The sequence below is a fragment of the Castanea sativa genome, chromosome 6 (assembly GCF_040712315.1).
Source record: "Castanea sativa cultivar Marrone di Chiusa Pesio chromosome 6, ASM4071231v1".
Lineage (NCBI taxonomy): Eukaryota > Viridiplantae > Streptophyta > Magnoliopsida > Fagales > Fagaceae > Castanea > Castanea sativa.
The window spans coordinates 35171538-35191289 of record NC_134018.1 but is presented as its reverse complement, the minus strand read 5'-3'; the positions used below and the strand labels follow the sequence as shown (position 1 = coordinate 35191289).

At 34.7% G+C, this 19752-nt stretch overlaps 1 protein-coding gene across 3 annotated transcripts; it reads right to left on the bottom strand.

Annotated features, from left to right (window-relative positions):
* Window positions 1-4194: 4194 nt before the first annotated feature.
* On the bottom strand, window positions 4195-18526 carry LOC142639146 (diacylglycerol kinase 5). Of its 3 annotated transcripts, none has more exons than XM_075813264.1 (13): window positions 18309-18526; window positions 17344-17553; window positions 17125-17247; window positions 16860-16988; window positions 16318-16403; window positions 12866-12989; window positions 11725-11773; window positions 11142-11224; window positions 10463-10530; window positions 6730-6804; window positions 5735-5822; window positions 5498-5614; window positions 4195-4903 (listed from the first exon to the last, which is right to left on the bottom strand). In XM_075813264.1, the coding sequence occupies exons 2-13, from the start codon at window positions 17539-17541 to the stop codon at window positions 4574-4576; spliced, it is 1470 nt and encodes a 489-aa protein (XP_075669379.1). In that variant the 5' UTR covers window positions 17542-17553; window positions 18309-18526; the 3' UTR covers window positions 4195-4573. The 3 variants fall into 3 exon arrangements, with proteins under 3 accessions (XP_075669379.1, XP_075669380.1, XP_075669378.1); XM_075813265.1 differs by lacking the exon at window positions 18309-18526 and adding an exon at window positions 18075-18096; XM_075813263.1 differs by lacking the exon at window positions 18309-18526 and having other exon boundaries at window positions 17344-17559.
* Window positions 18527-19752: the final 1226 nt, after the last annotated feature.

Genomic DNA, 19752 nt, shown 5'->3' with positions numbered 1-19752 from the left:
AAGGTGTAGGTGTCAAGAATATCCCCACTTACACAGTAATTTACTAAAGCGTGTGAATTTTCAATCTCTAGATTCCAACCTTCATATAGTGTCTTAATATTTTGGTATCATTGACATTGTTGAGTCCCATATATATAATTATATCATCATCATCATCATCATCATAAAAGAATTATGTGGGTGGACAAAAACTGGCCCCCCAGGTGTTCTCCACAAATCACCACTATAATGTCTCACATAATTAATTATAAACACACTCAGATGTTACAACAGAAAATTCTCTCGTTCCCATGGTGTTGCACACACTTTCTCTCTATCTCTCTTTCAGATTGTTCGCCTTTCTCTCTTTTTTCTTTTTTCCAGCTCCTGCCCTTTCATTTGCCTCTCTCCCCCCTTTTATAGTGACATTCCTTACTCTTATCACTACAGCTGTCTTGTTGCCAGTCAGATTCATAGGAATATTTTCCTTTACTTTATCGGTTTCCTCCCCACTCTTATTCTGGAACTCTGACTTTTGGGGATTGACGTACTATTCAGGTTGTCTCATATGCATTCAATGCGGTAGAGTTTAGGTAAGAACCCCATTAATAATGCGGAGTAAAAAATCTTCAACCTTCTTGCTTGTTTTTGAAGTTTCTCGTGGTTCCAGGCATATCCTGGAATCCATACATGGATCATTCGAGCACCATTCCTCGGGTAAGGCTCGTTCCTTACTCTCTCAATGGGAATGACTTTCCTGCGTCGCTCTCTTCTTCCGTAGTACTTAGGATGCTTCCTTTCTTTCACAACCCATTGTCCCCTGGGCCTTCTTTCTATCATATAGGCTGGGCCCAATTTGTTCTCTGCAGCCCATTTGCTTCTTGGACTTAAGGCTTGGATGGGGACTCTTCCACTCCCCCCACAAATTATATTATTGATTTTTTTTTTCTATTTTGCTATGTAGATTTTTCTTTGTATTCTAAGCAATTTTAATATGGGAGAGGATTTGCTACGTCCTTGTTTGCGACAATTGCTACATACAAGGTAAGGTGGTCATCATGTGTTTTAAAATGCAGGATCACAATGCCAAGTTGCAAGTCATCTACACGTTGCAATGTTTGAAAATGAAACAAATCATTATTTGCTAGGGTATTAGCAGCATTTCTTAACTTAGATTTATTATTATCAATAATCAAAAGAAATTCTTTTACGAAGACGTTATATATATGTGTATATATATATATATATATATTTCTTATTTAATTGAATAAGCACTTGACAATTTAATTAATTGTGTGTGTTATTTTTATTTATTTTTATTTTTTATTTTTTTTTGGGTTTTTGTAGGTGAGCACTTAATTTTAAAGTAGGATTTATTGAGTTGAGGGAAATCTTAGGTTCCACTTCGTTATGAATGCACTTTTATATTATTTCTTCACAATCCCAATTGATTGGTGTAGGCTGAAAAGGTCTATCAATACAAAATTCTTATATTTATAGATTTTTAGACATGAAATAAGGAGTGTTCATAGAGGGTTGGTCTCAAAACATTTTACTAGATTCATAAATTATCTAATTCGAAGCCAATTTAAATTGACTAAAAAAAATTGAATTTACTATAATTATTGATTAGGTACCTAAAATGATCTTAGCAACATTATGCTTAAGAGAAATCTCTCTTGTATTGTCACTACATGATTACTCAATCTATTTGTAGTATTTATACTAGGCTAATCACACACTGCTATGTGGGTGCTCCAAGGCCCCCCCCCCCCCCCCCCCCCCCCCCCCACTCTTTTTTTTTTTTTTTTCTAGTTTAATGTCAAAATTTTCTATTCATTCCAATTTGAAGTTTACATGTTTGTCCATCAGTGTTATGAATTTGCAAGCTACTAATATAGCCAAGAGAATGATGAGGCTAGGGGGAAAAAAAACACATTTCAGTGTTCATTTTTTGATCTAGCCTCATCATTCTCTCTCCAAAAAATAAAATATCAAATTTCCTTTTCATATTTTGTTTTTGTTTTTGTTTTTGTTTTGTAACTCACACATAAAAAGTAAAGTTGCATGTTGTATGCTAGACAATTATTATGAATTCCATTACTCATGAAAAACAACCTACTTTGGATACCTTTTCATGTGATCAAAGCATATAAAATATTACATTGTAGTTTAACTGACATCATCAAGAGTTCAAATTGCTTCACCCTCAACTATTGAATTATGTATATAAAAAAAAAAATACCATTTTATTTTTAATATAATTTTTCATGTGAAATATTGGAGGAAATTAAAACCCTACAATTGTTTCATCCAGGCTCCAACTACCATGAGCATTGATTCTACACCATTATTCTTTGATTTGGAGTTTGAGTTGAGGGGAATCATATTGTTTTCATCACATGCAACTTGATGATGATTAATTGCATCAAATTTCTCCTTTACAGCTTTGAAAAAAAAAACCCATCTTGTTTGTTATTAATGGGTGTAGTGTAAAATTCAAAATATAAATGCATATTTTAAAAAAAAGTCCAATACAAGTAGGAAAATGTTAGAGGATTCCTGTTAAAGCTATTTAGAACAATAAATCTATCAGTAATAAATTACTATTACATGAGTCCACCACTAAATCAAAGGAAATGGTATAGTATAGGATAACCTTCAATTACGAGAGGGAATGAAATTAAAATAAAATAGGAAAACAGGTAAATAAAGAAATTGCAGTAATCAATTGATGCATTGGTTTTTGAAAATAAGATTTATAGTATGTCTAAGATCATTTTTAGAACGCATCAGGTCAGGATGGAAGTTGGAGTAACTTGGAATGAAAATGTGTTGTAGGGCTTAGTTCAAATGCATTGATAAGCAGCTATAATTGTTGAGCTGGATCATTGTCAAATTGCCTTTTAGATGCTTCATATCTTACTCCTATTAGTTGTAGTATTCTAGGCTTTCATATTGGACAACCATGTGTCATGTGTTCAAGTTTTTAATTCTTCCATTCAAGTTTTTAAGTTTTTAAGTTTTTTCCTGTGTCATGTTTTCAAGTTCTTGAATCTTACTCCATATTCTAACTTTTTATTCTTCCGTTCATGTTCTTGTATCATTCTTTCAACTTGTTTCTCCAACAATATGATGGTTAAGCAATAATGGTTCTTTCAAAATCTTCCAACACTTTATTAAGACAGAAATGGTTGTCATCCACACAAAAAAAAAAAAAAAAACTTTTATTGTATAAATTTGTTTATTAGTTATATTTAATAAAAATAATAAAATTTTTGTATCATTCCAACCTCATTAACAGTGTATTGGGATAAGTTTCATCTTTATACGAAATTTTTTTATTGCATTAGGGCTCCTATGTATCATACTTGATTGATAGATCCGACCCATCAAACAATGAGCAAGTTCATAGGACAATTTGTTTTAATCCAATAATTTAATAATCTGTAACCAATTTGACTTTTACCCAACCAGATAAACAGAAACCTATCCTACCAAACCCATTTGCTAGGTCTAGTTTTATAAACATTATTTTTTTAATCAGTTATAAATATTATTTATTAGTGTCACAAAATTTGAAACGCTAATACATATATCAAATCTATTTGGCGTCCATTTTTTGCTTATTTAACTGATTTCATATCGAGTTGGCATTCGGCCTTCAACTAACAAGTTCACATCTGATCGGGTCAAAACTAAACCCGCATAACCCGACCTATTTCCCAACTCTGCTCTTCCCTTTCTTATTTTCTTCGAAGGGTGACTATTTGCATTAAGTGGCTGAGCACTCTTTCTGATTTCCGTGTTTGTTCCAAGCAAGCTTTATGAAAATTTTAGGGAAGACTTGAAACTTTTTTTTAATACTTCTTTAATCGTTGCCATTAAACTTTTAAAAACTCATATTTATCCATGTCATCACTCTAATATTTATTTTATTATCTGGTTTTTTGCGTTATAAATATTCCCTAAATAACTTCAAATTTGGAGGGTTAAAGCAACCCGGTACTTAACTTAGGTTTGATTTTCTCTAAACAAACTCTAATTAAATTGTGTAAATTATTACTATTTTTCTTTTTTGCAAATTCTCTAATTTGACTTTTATTTATTAGGCTGGAAGTAGCATGAGAGAGAGGAAAAACTTATCGATGAGAATGTTACAAACTGAATATCTAAGCCTGTCTCAATTGTTAAAAAAAAAAAAAAAATCACGAGTACACAATTTTTATCTTTTATTTTTTGAGGTAGACCAGTTCACATTTATTCACTACAACAATTGTTTTTCCCCCCTGAATCCTATAGGACTAAATCCACACGTACGCACCCAGTACATATAATTGCAAATACAGAAAATAACTACCAAGAATCAGTACTTAATAATGAAAAATCACTAATTGTTTAGCAATAATTCTTCTAAGCTAATGTAAACTAAAATGTTCCCCACCCTTCCTCCAAAATATGACTAAGATTACCAACGGCAGTTAAGCTTCAATCAACTTGATCATATTATGCCCAAGCAATTATAGAAGTGCTGAAACCCAAAACTATATTGGAACTCCAGCAACAGGCCAAACTATTGCTTGGAGGAATTGATTTAACTAAGATGGGAAAGATCAATCTCATCAGGGATCTTAAATGTATCTGCGGCACCAAACTTCCTATACTCTTCTGGATCTTCTGTAGTGTCTTCTTCATTGCTATCCTCTTCCTCGTCATTGTGATTGCTAGGTGTTGTTTTGGGATCATTAATACTTTTGGACCTACAATCATGGGTGGCAAGCATGTTTACTTGGCCAAGGTGAGAGATTTCTACCACAACAGTGTCATCATCAACTGGGAGAGGTTGTTTCCAGGGTTCCCCATCAATCCTCATGAACGTATGATCACATGCACCTTTGTGAAACTCAAAGCGGATTCGATGTGCCTAATGCCAAAAATCATAAAAACAATTATATACTGGGTCATTCAATTGGTGAGTTGGTTTTCACTCATCCTTTCATTGAGTAATTCAAAATAATATATGTCAAATGGTAGGTTAGTGAAGTCATTCTCTGATACAACCAAACCTTGTAACCAAAAAGTACCACTCAACCTGTTCACAAGGGAAGGTTGTATGCTTAACCCACCGGAGCTGGGAGAACTACTCAGAAATTTGTTCTCCGAAGGACCAAGATAAAAATTTTAAAAAAAAAGCCTATGATCTTCTAACTAGTGTCTCCTCTGCCAATAGGATCAATCCCATATAGGGGTGTGAGTTGCATTTACCTACCAAAAATAGAGTTGTCTACCTCATTACCATGACATAAAACTTCCAATGTTTTTGGACTTTTCTGGAACACCAAGATGGTGAACCTCTTAGCCATAGACTGCCAAATACATATATGGATTATGACCATATCCAAAGTTATGCAATTCCTTGTGCACGCCCTTTTGTGAGATTTGTCTTTTAGTTCACCGGAAAACTACAAAATTTTCTACCAATAAATTGAGGCTAGCACTTTAACAGTTGATTTCTTACCTGTGCAAGACGAGTTCCATGTCCATTTGGAGCGAGCAAAACAAGCCCATGCCAAGCATCTCTAAACCCCACAATCTCAAGAAGGCCATCATCTACAAATGGTGGAGTCAACTCTCTCTGTAGATCATATTCCATCAGGATATGAAATTAGAACTGTGTAAGCAGAAACAACTTGTGTGAAATTATTCAAGATCAACACATAGATTTGCAAAAAGAAGATTAAATGCAGTGACCAACATCACGCTTTTTCTTGCTATTTGGTGTTCCCCAAGGATTTAGTCCACCAGAAAAGCTAGGCAAGTTCAGGCATATAATAGACCGGATACTGTATTTTTAACAGAAAATAAAAAAGGGTTATAATATTGAAACTTGAACTTAAATAATCTAATGATACATCTAACTTTAGGAAAAAAATATAAAAAAGAGATACACACATCTATCTCATTATGATAGCACATGAACCATCTCATGATCAAAGAAGTGACAGAAAAAATTTAGTAGCTGCATTTTTTTTTTTTTTTAGTAACCAAGAAGGCAAGAACTCAATTGATTCTCCCCCCCCCCCCCCCTTCCCCCCCTAAAAAAAGAGTAAAAAATCAAGGAATTATATACAGGAGCATTACAGGTAAAGGATGTTGCACTATAGATTAATGCTTTCAAAAAACTTTTACATGGAAAAGGTAAGAATTTAGGACCTCATACTAAAGCATTGGATTCTACAATGTCAGCAACAAACAGATTATGTAGAGCCCCAATGAGCAATAGTTCAAACCGTACTTCCTCCTCCCATAAAAACATGATGAAGGTTGTCTATGGGTTTAAAACCCACCAAGGCATATGTAAAAATAAAATAAAATAGATGATGAATAATCTCACACCTTAGATAAACAGATTGCAGTCAGACATTAACACATGAGAATGACTAATGAAAAACTTTTGCATGCTATGTATGTTCTTTTTTAACGTTTAATATAAGGAAGCAGATGTGATTTTGTCACCTGCAAGACAACAGCCAATAACATCTAAGCACAAATTTTTAATGAGACAGTCGTAATTTTTCATTTTTTACACATAGCTGAGATTACATTCAAATCACATATAAATGCATGATCTTTTTCTGTTTAAGGGATCAATAATATACTGTCCAAGTAGTCTATAAGCAGCAACCAGCATAAAACTGGGAACACGAAAACTAAACTAAATTAGTTCTAAAAATAAACACAGTGATTTACCTGTGATGTATGTGGAGTTCTTGCCAGGAACCATGTTTCCTCATAACCTTTACTTTTGCAAGTTGTGCTATGTTCCTGTATTGAAAGAATAACATTTGCAATTTTTACTAAAAACTGCTAACAAAAGCAGGTAATACAGGCTGAAAACCTTACCTTCCATTACATAGTGGTAATTGTTCATACATCATAAAAAACAATTTTTTATTTTTTTTTATAAGTAAAATTTTACCCAAAAAAAAGACTATTTCATGCAAAACGACACGAAGCAGCCAGAAATTACAAAGAGAAAAGAACAAAAAAACTGCGTACATAAAAAAAGACTCTATAAACATTTGAAGGAGATCACTAGATTTGAGTCCCCAAGCCCGAAACCAATCAAACAAAGTACCAATAAACATGACAAACAGCTGATTCTCTGAACTTTCCACATCCTCAAACGTGCAATTATTGCACTCCCTCCTAATACACCACATCAAGCACAATAGTGTCAAATTCCAAATGTCAGATGAAAGCTTCCCCAACCAATTTCTCTATCCAAAGAAAAGATCTAGCACCCTTTTAGGTAAGACCCACAAAACCCCAAATGATCTAAAGACAAAACATCACAACTAATAAGCCTTCTCACAATGAATCAAAAGATGATCCACTGTCTCCCCACTATGCCGACACATACAACACCAATCCACAATAGAAAGACCTCTTCTCCTCAGATTGTCACCAGCGAGTATCTTCCTTCACTTCACAGTCCAAAAAAGAAAGGAAACCCGAGGGAAAGATGACAAAAGAAGACCCTCGTAACGCATTATAGTAAGACTGGATATCAAAGATTATTTTTCTTCAACTTCCATGATGATTAAATGTATATATAAAAAGAAGCAAATATAAGTAGGAATGCTAATCAATTAGCAATGCTAGGGGCACAAAAGTTTATACAACTTTTTTCACAACCACTAACATGATTTGTTATAATTGGAGCAACATCATTTTTATAATTTTTTATTTAGAAGAAAAATCATTTTTATTTTGGTTCACTACTAACACCACTTTTATTATGCACCAATCACAACAGGCAATGTTAGCAATTGTGAAAAAAATTATGAAAAATATTGTCTCTAGACTTATTGATAATTATAAGTGTTTATATCTCTTACATAAGGAATAAATTCTGTCTAAAAATTTTGGTAGTTGGTTTTGCTAAGGCTTATGCATAGTATGCATCTTTTGAAAGAATTACCAAATTTTATAAAGATCCATAACATATGGACAATATGGATAACATATGGTCTGTTGATGTAAGCTTACATGAAATAATAATTGATGGAAAGTCAAAATTGTGATCCATTGTATATAGCAAGTGTTAAGATAAAGAATTGGCTTTCCGGATATGAATTTCCCAAAAAAAAAAAAAATGGCCCCTCGATCAATTTTTTTCTTTCTTTCTTTATTTCTTTTTTCTCTATGATTTTTTTCCTAGAATCCATAATTAATAAGACTTAAGGAGTTATGTTCATAAACTTAATAGGTGCATATATGACATCCCCTTTGGAAACTCTTAAAGTGTGTTTGGAAGTGTGGTGGGAGATGAGAGTAGAAGTTACAAGGGGGAAGGAAAGGGGAGAGGAGAGGTAAGGGAAACAAATACAACGTGCAATTACGTAGGGTGAGCAGAATAGATATCCCTCCCCTTTGTTTGGATGTTTTCAAAAATAAAACGGAAATGAGAGAAAATAATACAACGTCATATAAATTGAAAATTATACACTTTTTCTTTAATTTAAAGAAATATTTATAAATGGTCATACTAAGAGCAAAAAATTTGATAATTTTTTTTTTAATATAAGTGGAATCCCTCCCCCTCAAAATTCCCCCAGTTTGGGGGAATTTAAAATTTGGGGTTGGGAGGGGCATCTTATCCCTCCAAATCTCCTCAAACCATTTCTCTCTCCCTTTAAAAACATCTCCCCTTCCCCTTCCCCTTCCCCTTCCCCTTCCCTCTACTTTCCTCTCCTCCCCTTCATCAAACACTGAATTCTAGGAAAGTGCATAAGAATCCCGCTTTATTATAATTTGGAAGTTTATTAAGTGCACAAGCTAGATATCAGAAAATTTTACAGTAAGATATGGCATACAATAATATGCAGTATTAAAATAAAAAGACACATTGCAAATAAAGAACTAGTAATGAAATACAAGACTTTTTTCTTCTTAATGAAATGCAGAATATAAATCCCAAATCACCGAAAAGTAATTGTTGCTTCCATAGCATTTTCTTAAATTATCTTGTTGAACACAAATGTAAAAATTAGTAAATTTAATTCAATATATTTGTTAATAACACACGCTTTAATTAAGCTACTAAAATTATAATATTATTACATGTGATATTTTAGAAAATAATTTAGCAAGCATAGATACACACTGACTCTTTATTTTTTAAGTAAGTTTTGGGCCCAAGGAAAGTGGGAAGGGAAGATTTAAACTAGTGGCCTATGCTTCATGAGGTGTGATCCCTAACCAATTGTGCAACCCCTTAGGGAATATACATGTTGAAACCCATGTTAAGATATGACAAAATTCATCATCTGGATGTGAGTCCTTACTGTCTTATGTGAGCAATTTGGAGAGAACGTAATAACCGAACCTTTGAATGCATGGAGATCTATTATTGAGATTAGGCCTGTCCAATAAGAACCGAACCCGAAGAAACTGACCAACCCATTGTCATCCAACCAATCCGATGAGCCCGTCAGTCAGCGGCAGTTCTGAAAGGTGTAGACCCGACGAAGTCGGTTCAAGTGATGGGTGAGAGAGCTTGAAACAGGACAAACCCAACCCGTCCGAAAACCTTCTCTTCCACCCTTTTCCAGCGAGTTCTCCGCCCATTTGAGGGTTCCTTTGCCGTCCCCATCAATATTCTGGCCAGATTTCATTGTCTTCGCCTCATTCCAGTAAGAATCTTCTTTTGGTTCTGTTCTACCCCACCCGAAGTGGTTGGGTCAAGTCCGGGTTGGGCACAAACCCAACCCGGGACCGATCAGTGGACACCCCTAATTGAGATTAAGTCTTTTTTTTTTTTTCCTTTTTTCTTTTTTGCTTGTGTTTAATGATTGAATGTTGCACTATTTTTTTTTGGGGGGGGGGGGGGGGGGTGGGTTATGCTATAATTCTTTAGTTGACCTCTTTTAGTAATAAAATTCTTGATCACTTATCAAAACAAACAAATAAATAAGTAAAGAAGTTCAATCAGTATACTTTAGTAATATGTTGATTTTTTTTACCGATAAATTTAGGCACCCAGTGGGTCTCAAACCCACAACCTCACCCTTCACCTTGTTTTTACAAAGAAAGGATGTGTCATTTGAGTTAGAGCTCATTGGTGCATTAGTAATATGTTGATAACATAAAGTGGCTCATGTTGCACAGTTGAAAATATTCATGAACTGATATTAATCCATCCTAGAAAAGTTTCTACCAAAAAAAAAGAAAAAAAAAAAAGAGAGAGAGTTAAACTAAAGACAACCAATGACAACTAGTTCTTCATTTTGAGAGGTAAATACACGGGCACTGAATCCCCGCCCTCACCCTCCCCCCCACCATACTTATGGGGGTGGAAATGCCATTTGGCTCAAAGGCCAATGGTGCTAATCTATAGTGACTAGTGGGACGATAATATAAAAAAGGACAAGAAAAGAATAGTATTGACTTGTTTAAAGGGTCGTATCTTTGGACTCACCGGGAAGCAGGATGAAAAAGAGAAGCACAAAACCATCCTTGCGTACATCCAAGCTTTGCATAAGTACTCTAATTTTGAGGATTGAAATAAGAATAAAAGTTAGATAAAGGGTTAAAGAAAAGGGAGGCAGTAAGTAGCATTTGCTTCCAACAAATATAATTTTTGGTCAAAATATGATTTTAGTCCCCAAACTATGAGTCAAATTTCAATTTTGTCACTACACTACTGATTATCTCAATTAGTCCTCGAAGATCCAAAAAAGTCTACCTGACTGTCACTATGTGAACAGTGATTCAATGTCCATATTTTTTATGTATGATTATACTATATTTTCAGAAAGGGAAACTATATATATGATTATGAGAAGCATAAGAATGCCACTGCAATATACATACCGTCTTGTAGCTAATCAATATAAGCATTATACATACTTTCTTATAGCTAGTCAATGCAATTATACATAACAACTGTGTACATTCCAGGAACATCTGTGCTACAAGTATCACATTCTTCATTGCAAAATTACTACACTATTTCATCTCTGACAAGTTTGCTTATCAAAGTCCTCCATCAAGATCCTTAAGAACAGTTATGTGTACTCCAAAATTCAAACAGGTCTCAATATATCTCCATAGAAGAGTACAAATAAGCATAAATGGTCCAGGAACAATAGCAATACCTGATTAATTAACTGGTTTTTAAATTTTTCAGGATGCAACTTTCGCTCAGAATGAAAAGCATATGAAACTTGAGCATCCATTCCTACAGACAACAAATAACATGTTATTCCAAAACCAGATGGATTCATAAAGAGTCACAAGAAATAAGCTAAAAGATATTAATTATGAAATCAAGTGAAAAAAAGAAATAAATAGAAGTATCAATCTTAGTTCCTAATCACTTTTTGATAGGATACTAATGATAAACAACAATCAATAACTAGAAATTTCAAATCAATGCGCACAAAAGAATTTAATTTTTCAATTATTGGCCATAATTTATATGGATTTTTGAATAACCAGGCTCCTATTAAATGGTAAGATTTATTTCTCCAATATCAGATTTGTATTGGTTTAAAAGTTTAAATGTTAAGAATATAAAAGTTTAAAACCAGAGGATAACAGGACAAAAGGAAAAGGTAATGCAAAGAATATCACAAACTGTAATACACTCTAAAGACAATCATACTTAGGTAACTTAAACATTTAGTTTAACAGCTTGCGAAGTATCAGCTTAAGTTTGTTCAGGACTCATACTCTTACCCATGCTAAAGTAGTTCCAAAATCCCCCACGAAATGTGTGGCAACCTTCCTGAGGAGATGTCAGACATAAGCAAGGTCAAAAAAATGCAGTATACACTAAAAGGAGACAGCTTTCACTGAAAGAATGTCAAGCAGGACAAAACATTAATGTTATCGTTATGGTTATTGTTTCTTCTCTATACAACTACTTCAGAATTTGGGTTGGGAGTGCTTATTTACGATTTAGCAGAGATGGAGACTGATGTGTTCAGAAGAAGTAATTACATACTGATCAATTGGGCTTGAGGAAGGTTTCATTTGAGAATCTAAAACAAAAGTGTCAAATTATAAATAGTCAGGTAGAACAACCAATTATAATTGCCACACAAAAGTTAAAATATTTTGTTCCAAATTCTTCACATAAAAATTTGCCGCCTGAAACCAACTGGGCAGACTCTTTAAAGATAGCATGACTAAATCAGTTGTGTAAATCGCTGAAAATCATAATCAGGTATATTAATTAGAAGTTCCAATTTTGCTACCTTTTTTTTTAATGATAAGTTCCAGTTCTGCTACCTGAAGCTTTTTTTGGGTCAAATCTTAGCGGTTACAAATAAATAATAGCTGTATCATTCAGCCTAGGCATGTTCCAGCATATCGGCCAATCTATCATATTATCTCTGTAGATCACAAAGCTAACATTGCACACTGTCATGGAGACTTACATCCACCTTCAATATTGCCACCCCCTATGACCATTGAACAGGGCAGTAAATTTCTCTCTCTCTCTTCCTTTTTTCTGCCTTTAACTTCAATGTCATGTATCATGCCACATGAATGAAATTTACCCTTTTTTTTTTTTCACAATTGTCATAATAGATTTGTTCATCCCTAAAAATGGAAGCTTGGGTCTTTGTACAGAATGACTTGGGAATAGACCAGGGAGACAGCCAGCCATTCAGAAAAAAGAAATGGATATATTCGAACATATTTGTGAAAATTTTGAAGTATTACTAGGACCAAAAACAAACTAGTTTACGGTTTAGAAAAAGAGGGCTTTAAAAAAAAACTTCTTGCATGCAAGATACAGCATCTAAATTTAGAAGCCACACAGGGTCACAGATACATTTTGTTTAGAGTGCATATAAGTTTAGATTGGTACCACATTCAGTTCATCAGCCTCAGAGCAACGATGAAATGCATGCAGAGAGTGTGGTAGTTCAAGAGGTGCAATGGGATCACAGGAACCTTCTTTTGGAGTCTTCATCCTCATGATAATATGCCAGCTGGATTACAATAAACAAATTCAATAACCATATCTTGGGGGATGATAAGGGGGAAGACAAAGGAAAGAAAAACTGATGGATAGCTGTTGTAACAAAATTGAACTAGGCTATTAATATCCATTGTCCACAACTCCACATGTAAATGATAAGTGCCTTGTGAAACACCAAGTACTACCGGAACACAGATGCACAATGGCAGTTAAATTAAGCAGCACAGACGCACAGTGGCAGTTAAATTAAGTAGCACAGCCATAAAATGTTCGGAACAAAGGAGCACAGCTGCACAATGGCAGTTTAAGATTCAGGCACTAAATAAAAAGACCTTAAGAGGAAAGGTACATCCCTCCCAACTTTACTGACATCGCCGACCTCACACATATCCATGAGTGCCCAAAAATTCTTTGACAATATGCACAAACTAGTATTGGAATTTCAACCAAGCTCCAACTTATTTATGGTATACTAAAGAAGGAATAACCTCAAGCTACAGTAATCACTCTTGCTAAGAAATGTAGATAACATAGTTCATAATAAGCTAAAGATTACTGTGCCAAAGAAGGGCAGCTCCTCAAAAGTACATTGCCTTCATTTCATCTAAGATGTACATCGCAAGGAAAGTATGTAACGTTAAAAAGTTTAGCATCATTTCAGTTTTAGATCACTTTTGTGTGAAACTCTAGAGTTAGAAGAGTAAAGTTGAAAGGATAAAGACTAAATCATCTTGGAATTGATACTTTGATAAAGCATCTTCCAGGGAGTAACGCTATAAGGGTAAATTATACTTTTGGGTCTTGAAAATTGGGGTAAGTTCGATTTTGGTTCCTTGAATTTTTAGAAGGTGACAATTTAGTGCCATTGTAATTTTCTGTCAATTTTATGCACACATCCCTTAATGGGCTGCTGATTTGGAACTTTTTATTTGATGTGGCTCTAGTTTAGTTTAATTTTTTTCTTTTTTTTTCTTGGTCATTCCTCTTTGTCCTTCTTTTCACTTCCTTCTTCTTCTATAAATTCTCCTTTTACCTTTCTTCTCCAGCCACCATGAACTCCCAAATTCCTCACCAGAAATCCACCGGCAAGAAAAAGCTCACCACCACAACTCCAAAGCCTCACCACACAAAGCCCATGAAACCCATTCAATAAAAACCAAACACTGCCTCAAATCACTAAGATCACAAGACCTCTCTCTTGTGGTTTATTTTTTATTTTTTATTTTTCATTATAAGTAATGGCATTATATTTAGAGAGTATATTACTTCATGTTCACAATGACCTCAAAGTAAGTAAGTAACTAAAAAAATTACAAAGTAAACAAAAAGGTGAAGTGAATCTTGGAACTCAAGGATAAAGTTATAGTGTGTAAAACCCCAGGTGATGATACCCATCAAACAAAGTTTGAATCAACAAGGATTCCAACTAATCCACTGGTCTCTCAATATCCTGAAAATCGTAGCTATTACGTCCCCCCACACTATCTACATCAAACATATCAGTCATATTCCAAACATGTGAAGAGTGCATCCCAAACCAATTCTTCCACCCAAACAGTAGGTATGCTATCATCTTGGGCAACACCCAATGAACCCCGAACACCCTAAAGACTACACTCAACAAAACATATAAAACATCACAATGGAGCAACAAATAGACCACCATTTCCCCACTACACTGACATATACAACACCAGCCAGCTAAAGATAAATTCTTCTTGATAAGGCTGGCATAGGTAGTAATATTTCCCCAATCTGCCGTTCAAACAAAGAAGGGCACCCTCACTGGGGCCTTGACACACCAGATACTCTTCCAAGAGTATGAAACAGCATAAGTAAGTTAGATAGCCTTTTAATAAGGATGGACATCAAGCTTTTCACTCCCATTCAACTGCCATCTCATCCTATCACATCCCTCTTCCCCTAGGCACCTGAGTAAATAAGTTCTAGAAAGGAATTCACCAACTCTAACTCCCAATCATGAAAGTTTCTGTGAAATTACATATTCGAACTCAGTCCACCCTATCCGATTGGCTATCCAAACATGCTAAAACTGAGGTATTTCTGTCACCTGAGCATACCAAAACCTTAATCATGTGCCAACTCCTACCACAAAGGACACATGCCAGAGGAATCTATCCATCCTGCTCTACACTACACCAAAAGCTAAGCCCATGAGCCCCACAACTTGGTTTTCCTACCACCCCATACTTTGAAGCTATCACTCTACGCCATACGTGCATATCTTCATTCCCAAAGCACCATAATTATTTCCTCATTAAGGCTTGATTAAAGCTCCCTATGGGCCTGAGGATAAATTGCTTAGCTCGTCACGGGTGAAGAGCTCCTAAATTACTCGGTAACTAGTTCTGGCAGGTAGGGTCAATTGCTCGTAGAAGTTTGATTAACAATGAGGATTGTTGTGCAGTATGCTCCACAACATGCAACTAATTTGAGTGAAGGTCTCCTATGTCATAAAAAAAAATTATAAAAAAAGCTTCCTATCTTCCTAATCCCCAAACCTCATTTAGTAATAAGTGAACAAACCTTATCCCACTCAACCAAAGAATATTTGAGCCCCTCTTCCGAGGTACTCCACAAGAAGGTTGACTGGTGCCTGTTGACCAGGGAAGTTTGGTGGTGCCAGCTTGATTTGGACTTGTGTAGTGTGTGGTGGCTCATGGCTGAGACTCGATAACATGTTGGCTGGCCATGAAGGTTGATTTGACAGTGGTGATGCTTGGGGCTTGGTTTTGAGAAAGATTTTGGATTTTAGCATTAATGGGGATTATGGGGGTATGGTTGTTTGGGAATTGCATTGGTTGATTGTCTACTTGTAATTTTTTAGCAAAGTGGTAGTGGAGTGATGACTATGGCATTTCGGCTCAAATGAAGGAAGTTTCACCGGCCTCAGATTTCAAGCATAAATGGAGTTTGTGTGGACTTGTAAGCAGCCATGGAGTTCTCAGTCCTACTAAACAGGCTTTGGGGCAGGGAAGGGGAAGCACATGTGTGGGACTATGGTGTCCAAAAAAGAAGCAATTTATATTACTGTATCTGTGTATCAGAAGTCACCTTAGCATGCCATTAGCCACATAGCAAAAACTTGATAGAAAATTAGAGGGACCAAATTGTCACCATTTAAAAATTTGCGGGGACCAAAATCAAACTTAATCTATATTTCAAGGAACAAAAGTATATTTACCCAATATAAAATATATGAAGAATAAATCACCAAGGAAATGGTATAACACAAATAGATCTAGGCATCTAAGCAGCAACTCATGAAAATTTTATAAGCTATGCTTTAAAAAAAGAGATCAAGCCAGCTTCATAACCTGTCTATTTGCATTTCCTTGGCTTTCATTACTTCACCCAAAAATAATTTCACAGAATTATTGTCTGTCCCGGGGTTCTTCTTTCCCTATAAAAGCAAATACACATTACCCAATTCAAATCATCGATGCATATACTGCTTACATATTAAAATGGAGAAACTTCTTGGTAGCAATATAATCACAATCTTCAAAAGTGGATGTTGCATAAAATATAGATGGCAACATATCTTCAAGCTCAGAGGCTACATTAGTAAAGTAAAAAAATATCTTCCAGATACTACAGCAACATACATCCTCACGTGCTGTCTTTGAGATGCTTGACTAATGTCAAATGCTTTATCCAAAATAGTAAAATGGAATGGATCAAGACAAATACAAGCTTTCAAATTAGATAATTGCATGCAAAATTGAATAGCTTTTATTAAAAAAAAAAAAAAACTACGGCATATTGAGCTTGAAAATGAAGATGGCTCATCCAGCCATTATAACTTTTTATAGGTAGTTTTAAGTCATAAAGGCTAATATGATAAGTCATTTCCTACCCATCCAAAAGAAAATGGAAGATTATTTCCTGTTCCCAAGGGAACAGTAGCTATTGGCGGTGAATGAGATAATTTTAGATCAGAAACAACTCCAAGAAGCCAGGCAGCCGTTCCATCACCACCTGCAACCTAAAAGGGAAATAACAGTCAGAAATAATAAAGGGAAACCTGCATACAAGGTTGCCGCAATAATACATTGTAAAATTAACAAGTACTTATAAGGGAAACATAAGCATCAGAAAGCATCCAAAACTACTCAACTCACAATTAATCTCAATCTCTCCCGAATCTTAACAGCTAATTCATCTCCACTAATCTTGAGCTTTTCTAAATTGACATAGATTCGGCGCAGCACCTTATCAGGAGCCTCTTCCCCCAGATCAAAAACCTGAAAATTAATTACTTTTAAAGTCAGACCTCATGACAAAAATAGATGCTTAAATATAAGAAATCTACCACATTCCACACACGACTAAATATTTACCTGCTTTTCATTGAGAAGGTTACGAAATGTCACAAGAAGATTCCCACCCAGCTGACCACCACTCTTGGAATTGATGAACACTATCACTGGAAAATTAGGCTCTTCAGGAACGTTCTCAACCTTCGCTTCATGTACAAGCATGTAAGTAGGGATTTTGAACTCTTCTAATTTCACGGACGTGGAATCAGCAACCGCCATTACTGCCTCTAACTGCATATCACTTAATCACTGTTTGTTAATTTCAGGGACCAAGAAATAAATATTTTTCTTCTTTTATCTACAAGAATCACGAGAAATACCACCCATACCACCAATTCACGTGTTTATCAAATACAGCCAAAGAATCAAATCTTTATTTTCTTAACTGAAATTGCAACACAATGTAAGCCTTATCAAAATTTCAATACGAAATTACGAATCATGCTCATCTCAAATACAACAAAAAAACGATAACTTTCTTTTCTTTTCTTTTTTTCTGGCTAATTCAATAGTGACAGTAATAGAGAAGGGGAATTTGAATCGTAAACGTCTCCGTTAACATCAGTTAGGCTTGAAGGGAAAAAAAGAAAACTAATTAAGCAATTTCTTAGCAAAATTTAATATTAAAGATGAATATTTTTAGCAAAATTTGATTAAAAAAATCAATAAGAATACCAAAGAATATTCTTGAGAACATAGAATCATAGTTTGAAAGCTAAAAGTGAATATTCCACATCAAAAAAATGTATTACCAGTTATAATATTCGTACTCTTGCACGACCAGCTTTAAAGCAATCTCATTCAGTAACTTCAGCGAACACGTTACGTTTGAACGGAAACCAAAACATATAAAAGCTAAAGCGGATTCATTAACATTCTCAGCAACCAAACAATACTCAATAACACAGATTGAGAATGCTAAGGAATTCCATTCTTTCAATTTATAGAATTGAAATTTTTGATTAAAACAAGAAAGTCCGAATTACCTGGAAGACAAATTATCGAGAATCGGAATTCGGATCGCTTGGAATTCAGAACTCAGATCCAGAGAGTATTAGTGGCTGTATTTTGTTTTTATGTACGAAGGAGGAACGATTGAGAGGAAGCGGATGCGGGGATCCAGAGGGCTGCGTTGACTGATTCGGTTAATAACAATACATAATTTTCTTTTGCCAAATTTTAGACGTAGGAAAAAAAAATAACATAATAACTTGCCACTTTTTTGCTGTAAAAATACTTAGGAAATAGCATTTTTTTTTTTTTAAATAAATAAATAAAAAGACGTGGGTGTGAGAGTTGAGGTGTAGTAAGAGCCCGTTTGAGATGAGCTACAAACTTCAGTTTATCTAAATTTTTAGCTTCTTTTTTACTATTAATAAGTTTTATTACACATTTTAATAATTTATATGTATGTTTTGTTCAGCTGTGATTTTATTCGTGAATGTATTTATGTGTATTTACGTGGGATCTTCTATGCCAGTGCTGGTGCTTCCTTCAATGTCCAAATTTAATGATTAAAATGGTGAAAGATTCAAAGTGACACGTCGGATTTCGACTTGGCAAGTCTTGTACTTGTAGGGCTGCTAGGCAAAATCAAGTGCTCTGTGGAGCACGATGGGTTTGGTGTTCTTTTGCCATTGATTTTGTTGGACATGGTGAAATTTGATACGATCTTGGTTTTGGACCTAACCTGACAGGTCCGGGTTGATAGAATTCAATGGTTCAACCCGACTTGATTTAGGTCAAAAACAGGTTGTAAATTATAGGTCCGTTTGGATACAATTTATTTAGCTGAAAACTAAAAATACTATAACAAAATATTTTTTAAATGTGTGAATAATGCCGTGAGACCCATGAACAATACGTGAACAGTGTGTAAACAGTGCACTTTGTCTCTTGTACAATAATCCATGTGCATGAACAGTGCAGTTACTGTTTGTACGTGCCGGAGAAAAAAAAAAACCCCCCAAATGTGAGAGAAAAACGTGGATCCAAACAGATACCATATGTCCTTTGTTTTTTTTAAGGCTCCTCTTAATCTGATACCATCTGCATTTTTGTTTTTCACATGTCAACCAAATAATAAAAAATCAAAAGATAAATATTATCATTTTATCATTCTCTTCCTTTCAATATAATTACTCCATAATAGAACAAATAACCGAAAACAAAGATTAAGTTGGTAGTGATCACTGGTCACTGGCTTTCGGAAAAGAAAAAAAAAAAAATGGGAGACTCCGAGCATATTCTGGTGGTGTTGTAGAAAGATGATTTAGATGATTTTGTGGCTGGGAAATGAAATTGCAAAAGCTAAAGTCACTATTTAGAAGATTTGAGCGATGTGAGGTTTTCATTATAATATTATTGAGAGAAATAAATATATGTATTAGCCCATAAAGTTCGCCAGGCAGGCTCATACGTTTCGGACTT

Coding starts and splice junctions, on each gene's coding strand:
- LOC142639146 (XM_075813263.1), bottom strand. CDS start 17,559: ATGCAGTTAGAGGCAGTAATGGCGGTTGCTGATTCCACGTCCGTGAAA. Junction 5,823..6,729: donor GAACTCCACATACATCACAG/GTAAATCACTGT, acceptor TTAAAAATACAG/TATCCGGTCTATTATATGCC. Junction 5,615..5,734: donor ATAGCAAGAAAAAGCGTGAT/GTTGGTCACTGC, acceptor TATGATCTACAG/AGAGAGTTGACTCCACCATT.